A 7,605-nucleotide genomic window follows, 5' to 3' on the forward strand; every position below is an offset into this window, starting at 1 on the left:
GGCCAACAGGTCCTGTAACGTGCTGAGGCGGGTCGGTTCCGGGGGCAGAGGCGGCTAGGGCAGCCACCTCGCCCCCATGAAGAAAGACAGTAGCCCGAAGCCCCTGCACAACAAACGCAGCACAAAACACCAAAGGCCAAAGCCCCAACTGAAACCCCAAGGCAGAGGGTCGATAGAGCGCAGAGGGCCGCCGATGATCAAGAGGAGAACGTCACCGCCGCGAAGCTCAAAGCGCTGAGGAAAAGACCCGTCCACAATCGATGACTGGCAGCACGTGAACCAGTCGATGGCAGCCTGGAGGGCAACCGGAACCCCCACCAGCAGAAGGCCTGCCGCCGCAGGCACAGGCAGCTAACCGGGCCGAGAAACCCTAGGAACGTATGTCAATAAGTAACTTATGAAGATGCTAAAGAGTAATTAGACATTAAATCAAATATTCAATAGATTAAAATTGTAACTAAACATTTAAATAAATAAATTCTTGTTATATTTTTTAATGAAAGAACTTGCGAGGAAATCCAAAGAATGCTTCCCATATTCTTGAATAACATACTCATAAACTAACACCTTGGTAACATCCTAATAAAAAACAATAGGTATAAACTACGGAGTTGTCTATAATGCGACTTTTTGAAGATTCCGGTGACGGAATCCGGCGAAGAAATTGAGGTCAAATCTTGATTTCTTGCAGTTAAAATGGTTTTTTAACTGCATATTTGGATTCAGCACCCTGAAAAACCCCTGGGACGCTTTCATTGTGCAGAAACTAGCTATCAAACTTGCGATTCCAATAATTCTTGCCGGATTTCGACCGGAAAAATCCGCCGGAAAGGCTTTCAAAAAGTCGCGTTATAGACAACTCCATAAACTACACCTCACCACGTTGATACGAGTGGAACCATGAGCGGAACCAATGTTTTGTCACACCGAACTTTATAGGAAAAGGGTGCACTATGGTTAAATTTTAACCTATCGGAGTCATCTTTAATAAGCGTAAAGCACAAGTTTCAAAATTTAAGCACATAAATTAATTGGAAAAAAAAGAGAACAAAAACCTGAAATAGGGAAAGAACGGAGGCCGTTGATTTAAACCCTAGATTGGACGGCGACTAGCAAAGCTAGGGTTTATTCACTTCAAAAGTAGAGCTTGGGGTTCTTAATCGTTCTTTCATGCGTTCTTTTCAGAGCAGCGGAGGAGACAAGCGGGCGGAGTAGGAGACCGTAGCAGGAGAGAGGAGATCCACAACCATGGTAATGCTATCATACTCAGAAACCCTAATAAATTCTCAAAACCAGGGTTTATTCACTTACTCCTTCTCTGCACAAAATACATCCAGGTTTTCGTCAAAGCCCAGAAAACCAGGGCCTACTTCAAGAGGTTTCAGGTCAAATTCAAGCGCAGGAGAGGTATTTGATTAATTCTTGTAAGTTGATCTGTTACTATTTTGTTGATTTCGATGTTTTTGGTAGCTCATTCTAGACATGTGCAGAGGGGAAGACCGATTACAGGGCAAGGATCCGTCTGATCAACCAAGATAAGAACAAGTACAACACACCCAAATACCGATTGGTCGTTAGATTCGTATCCTTCTTGGAGTGTTATGGATGCCCCAATGAAAGCTAGATTTTACTATGCATTTTGAAGGCATATTCTTCATGTGATTTTGTGCTGTTCCTTGACCCTTAATTTAATGAAAGAGCAACAAGGATGTGGTGGCACAGATCATTTATGCAACTCTTGCGGGAGATGTTGTTATGTCGGCTGCTTATTCTAGGGAGTTGCCTCGTTATGGACTCGAAGTAGGGCTTACAAACTATGCTGCAGGTAAATAACAGAAGGTCTCTACAGTTTAGTTGATGGGTAGTTTTTTTGGGTTTAAAGGCCATTTCATTTGAATTGATTAGTAGTTTTGTGTTGAAATATTTCATTGGATTTATGTTTTTGTTGAATCTCCACCTAATTCCTTTTGAGTAGCAGGCTTTTTTTGTCGAACCCTCATTCTATTCCAGTTGGCTAGCAGTCTTTTTGATTGAACCTCCATTTCACTCTAGTCGGGTAGCAGTTATTTATACAAATATCTATATTTAACCACTTCACTGTATCGGGTAACAGTTTTATATTTAAAGAGAACTCCATTTCTGTTTGGCAACAGTTTCTATTCAAATAGACCAACCATTTGTGCCGTCTATACTGCACTATGCAATGGCCCTACTTTAATATCTATGCTCGATATTTAGTTTCATTCGCACCGTCAGAGGCATTGTTTTCCTTGAACGATCTGGCATCATATATTATGTTTTTCTGTGGCTTTTTACTTTTGAGCTACAGAACGTATTCGAATTTTCTTTTTGACAATGTTTATTTAAATAACTATATGATGTGCATTTATTGCATTATGTTGCATTCTGTAATGGCTTCAGTTGGGCAACTGTGCTTTATTTTTAGTTTGAGATGGAGCCGAGCATTCATTAATGCTTTTAATGCTAAAGCGCTTTTGCATTATTTCATTTGCACTGCTCTATGCCTAATTGTGCTACATGATCGATGAATGAAGAACCTTTGCACTGCTATATGCTTAATTGTGCTACACGTTCGATCAATGATTCTACATTATTAGCTATATATTTTGTTTGGAGTCAATAAAGAGTATTTATTCACACCATCAAAAGTCGTCGTTTCCCTTGTGTTCTTTTGGATGGTAAATCCGTTTTGACTGGAGTATCTAACATGCCAAAGTGCATTTGTATGAAATCACTGTAACCAACGTCTATTGCATTGAGATGGCGTCACTCCCTAGGAATACTTGTTCAACTGCATTACTGTGGGAGCCATGTTTGCTGGGTTCGAAACCCAGGTCATCATCACGCCAAGTGCCCCAACTTGCACCAAACCACCCAGACTTGGTTCTGTTATGTTTTTATTAAACTTTTGTGTTTTATTTCCTTGCATCATGGTAGTTTTGTGTCATTTCACACATCGTCATTGTACATTATATTATTTACATTTGATCTGTTCTGTGTTATCTTCATATTGTTTATTGCACCATGTAATACATGATTTTTCACCATTTGATCTGAATAAATGAAGACAGGGCTGATGTATATATTGTTTGATTTTGTAGCATACTGCACTGGTCTTCTGCTGGCACGTCGTGTTTTGAAAAAGCTGGAGATGGATGAAGAATATGTTGGGAACGAGGAGGTAGGCAATTCATGTTTTTTGATTTTTCGCATCTATTTTTCTCTATTACAAATGCAAGTTTTTATTATGTATTTGAAACCCTGGGTTTCAAGAGTTTTTGATTGTTACAAGTTAAATATGAATGTTGCATCTGACAATTTTGTTTCTTATCATATTAGTTATTTGGAATTTTGTTATATTTGGGAGCTGACTTTGTAACTATGGGATATTTGGGCGTTTTTATTATTATAATTAAATGAGTATGATTTGTAGTCATGACAATTGTACTAAACACTATTTTATTTAGAATCATATGGGACTGATGTTTGCACTGATTTGTATGCTAGGCCACTGGAGAGGACTACAGTGTTGAGCCAAATGATTCAAGGAGGCCTTTCAGAGCTTTGTTGGACGTAGGTCTTGTGAGGACCACCACTGGCAACAGAGTTTTCGGAGCTTTGAAGGTTGGTACACTGTCCATTATTTACATAAATTAAAATTTGTAAAAGTGAATCATTTATGATTAATGACGTATCTTATAAAAAATAATGCAAATGAGATTAATTGTGGAGCTTTGGTAACTCCTTTGCCGAAGCTATAAATTGATGGTATAGTGTAGCGTGCACCTTATGATGTCTCATTTGTGGCATGTTTTCTTTCTCCGTTTCCCTGTACCTACTATATTGCCTAAGCTCGTTAGTTCTGTTTTCCCTGGAGCTCTGAAGGTTGGTACATTGCCCATTATTTACTTAAAATTAAAATTTGTAAAAGTGAACCATTTATGATTAGCAACATATCTTATAAAATAAAAAGTAAGGCAAATGAGATTAATTGTGGAGCTAACACTATCATCTATTTGGTAACTCCTTTGCTTAAGCTATAAATTGATGGTATAGTGTAGCGTGTGCATTATGATGTCTCATTTGTGGCATGTTTTCTTGCTCTGTTTCCCCGTACCTTCTATATTGCCCAAGGTCATTAGTTCTTTTGTTATATTTCTTAATTGATTTGTTTTAGATGTAATAGCGTACTGTTAGCAGTATCATCGACCGATGATGCTGCCAGACATAGTTAGAGCAATAACTATTTTATTTTTATTTTCTTACTTGTTAAAAATGGTTACTTTGTTCCTGTGACAGTTCATTTTTTTGCCTGTAGAAGTGGTGGTCAAGCATGCTGTGTTTTCACATTGTTTTTGCAATCCTTTCACTCATCCTTTTTATTACTTGTCATATTTACTAAATTTTTTCAGCATATTGCATATTTTTTAAAACTGTGATGTGAATAATGTATTAAATCAAAAACATGCCTGGATTGTGGCCTGTACAGCAGGTGAGTACAATGAAAATCCTTTGAGGCCAGCTATACCTGTTGTAACCTCATGATGGTCATTATTCTCAATATCTATTAGCTGTTTTACTATCCCAAGGACATACGGTCTTTGGAGGTGTAGATTTTCCAAGAGACCTGTAGATACAGACAATTTACACTGCATATTAGACCCACTGTTAAGGAATAGTTGCGAGGGAAGTAATACCATTTCTCACAAGGACTCTTTCATCCAAGTGTGAAGGCGAGATCATTGGCAGCAAAATTATTCATTCGCAACACATGAAAGAAACCAATAGTAGGGAAATCTAGTATACATTTCTGGTTCAACCAATAATGCTTTGCAACTTGCAATCCATGAACAAAGTGATTGATAACCAACTGCTAATTTCCCAACATCAACTTTCAGCATATTGCTTATAAGAATAGAATTATGTTGCATTTTCTTTGGTTTTGTACATATAGACTGACAGGCTAAATGAAAGTCAAATATTTTTGTTGAACAGATTATTAATTATTATACAGGTTTTGTTTTCTTCTGTTAAATTTTTTTATTATCTAAGTATGAACTTTATTATTTTCTTAGCTGCATTTATTCTTATAAGCTTTGTGACTTGTGTCAAGGGTGCTTTGGATGGAGGATTAGATATTCCTCACAGCGACAAGCGTTTTGCTGGTTATAACAAGGAAAGCAAGAGCTTGGATGCTGAGGTCCATCGAAAGTACATATTTGGAGGTCACGTCGCTTCATACATGCAGGTCAGGAATTAGCTTTCTAGGAATTGTGTGTGCTTTTTATAAATATCTTGATTACAGGTAATGTTCTATGGAAAAACGTTTCACTCAAGGAATAATTCACAATGTACATTAGTATTGAAGCTGTAGGAAGTTCAGAAAACATTTAGAATTCAAGACTACTAGGTAGAAGTACCACTATTTGTTACTCATGATAGAATGTTCTGGTGATGTTACTTGATGCTGATGCCATTTAAACGTTGGGCTGTGTTTACATAATTAGGTGTATGTTTGTGGTTTGTAATATCCATTCAATTGTTTGTACTGCATCCTGTGTTATTTGTAGACTTTGAAAGAAGATGAGCCAGATAAGTATCAATCACAGTTTTCTGAATATGTTAAGAGAGGTATTGAGCCTGAGAATATAGAAGAGTTGTACAAGTCAGTGCATGCTGCAATTCGAGCAGACCCAACAATCAAATACACTGAGAAACATGTCCCTAAAGTGCAGAAGCAGTAAGTGTTTGCCATTGATTCTGAATATTTTTTGAATTGTTTAAATATTGCTTGCAACTTTCACTTATGCATAATTATTTCATTTTTTAGTTATTAATGTATGAAATATTGCTCCTTGACAGTTACTTGACAAGGAAACTAACCTATGAGGAGAGAAAAGCAAAATTGATTGCTCGGTTGAATGCTTTGAATGCTGGTGCTGATGAAGAGGATGATGAGTAAATTATTGAAGTTATTGGATCAGCTGTATTTTTTCTTTCCTGATTTGGTGAAATGCTGAACTTACAGACTAGTAGTACATTATGAAGCTTTTATTTTTTTAAAGCCAAGTTCTTGAGATGGGTTGGCTTAAGGCTGTCCGGCTTTAATGCCATTTAATTTTGGTAGTATAATGTGTTGCTGAGATAGAGATTTTCAATTGAATTTACAACTTTTGAGTTATTTTACAAGAAGACTTTCAAGGTCTGGTCTGGTAATTGCTTTTTTAATGTTCTTGCTACCAAACGTAGTTATGGGTTCATGTCTGGCAACTTCAATCCTAATGAAATGGGTGGTTAAGCACCCTTGCCAACTTTGTGAATTGAAATTCATGGGCATGCTTTGTCATTATGTTTCCAGATGAGTTTTCAAGTCCTGTCTGGTCAGTTGCAAATGAAAATATACTGGATTGATAGGTTATAGCTTTTATAATTCACACTGTAAAGTTATTTGTCCATGTGCTTAATGTGCCTGTGAACCTGCAATTTTAATCTGTACTAAGTGTGTTACACACACAGGCCAGGCCAAATAAGTTTTCTGCAATATGCAGGCACAGCATATTTTAGAACTTGAATTTTTTTTACCGAGTGAATTTAGTTTGAACCAAAACAAATTGAATGGTGAAAGTAGTATCCAAATGGATATGAATTTCAGTCAAAGATGTTTGGTATGCTTTGAGCAGAAATCAGAGTCCAGGCATGGCAGATCCTAGAACTTGAAAAAATTTACCGGGTGAATTTAAGTTCAACCAAAAAAGATTGTATGGTGAAAGTATGCAAATGGATATATGAGTTTCAGTAAAAGTTGTTGGTATGCTTTAAGCAGAAATCAACGTTAATTTTTCTTATTTGTTATGCCGTGTAAATATAAGATTTAAGCCTAAAGAATTAGCTTCACTAGTTGTTACTAATTCTGCACTGGCTGGTATTGTGCTATCTGGTGCCCTGTTCAAATCCATCAAATCCACTTGGGTGAGCACGTTAATATGCTGGCAGGTTTTTTTTGGAAAGTTATGCACACATATGAGGAAGCATCCTTGGTTTTTCTGTGAGGTTTCCCTTGAAAAGAGAAGTGATTTGTTGTGTTGAAATCACTTTCATTGATGCTAAGCAACACTTTGTACTAGAAATTTATTGTATTTTGCATCGATTACATTACTAAGTAACTTTTTGTAATAGAAACTTTTTGCAGGGTACTGTCAGAAGGAAGATATCAGAGATTAAATAGCACAGACATGAGGTTTAATGTTTAAACACCAAGTCTATTGAAAAATTCGAGTTTAAAAAATTATTTATCGAATAATAAATTATATGAATGGTTTTTCTAAAACCCTAAATAACGTAGTCCGTCAGCGTGCATGTCAAATAATATACACTATTTACATAAATAGATGTCAAGTTTGTATAGAGGTTTTGTATGGTAACCTTTATGAATTGATCACTGGGTCTCATCTCTGTTATTTATAGTGTAAGATAAGAACACGGCTACAAAATGCCCAAGCGTTTGCATCGCATCCATCCTACCCTGTTGTTAGTCTGTTCATAAGTTGAAAGCGGACAAAAATAGACTTGCAATTGTGAGTAGAA

The 7,605-nt window shown here is 36.8% G+C and overlaps 1 protein-coding gene across 1 annotated transcript; it reads left to right on the plus strand.

The window, feature by feature from the left end:
* Positions 1-1,103: 1,103 nt before the first annotated feature.
* LOC149197076 (large ribosomal subunit protein uL18-like) lies at positions 1,104-6,237 on the plus strand. The gene is made up of 9 exons (XM_089405738.1): positions 1,104-1,251; positions 1,338-1,407; positions 1,491-1,582; positions 1,699-1,825; positions 3,123-3,202; positions 3,529-3,645; positions 5,135-5,269; positions 5,592-5,761; positions 5,884-6,237. The coding sequence occupies exons 1-9, from the start codon at positions 1,249-1,251 to the stop codon at positions 5,981-5,983; spliced, it is 894 nt and encodes a 297-aa protein (XP_089261864.1). The 5' UTR covers positions 1,104-1,248; the 3' UTR covers positions 5,984-6,237.
* The last annotated feature ends 1,368 nt before the right edge of the window (positions 6,238-7,605 follow it).

Source organism: Pinus tabuliformis, chromosome 2_2, assembly GCF_031772625.1.
Source record: "Pinus tabuliformis cultivar Carrire ecotype Pingquan chromosome 2_2, CPIR1, whole genome shotgun sequence".
Lineage (NCBI taxonomy): Eukaryota > Viridiplantae > Streptophyta > Pinopsida > Pinales > Pinaceae > Pinus > Pinus tabuliformis.

Bases quoted from the DNA above. Each gene is read 5' to 3' on its own strand.
- LOC149197076 (XM_089405738.1), top strand. The intron at 1,408-1,490 runs GTATTTGATTAA...AGACATGTGCAG, and splicing joins CAAATTCAAGCGCAGGAGAG to AGGGGAAGACCGATTACAGG. The intron at 1,826-3,122 runs GTAAATAACAGA...TTGATTTTGTAG, and splicing joins GCTTACAAACTATGCTGCAG to CATACTGCACTGGTCTTCTG.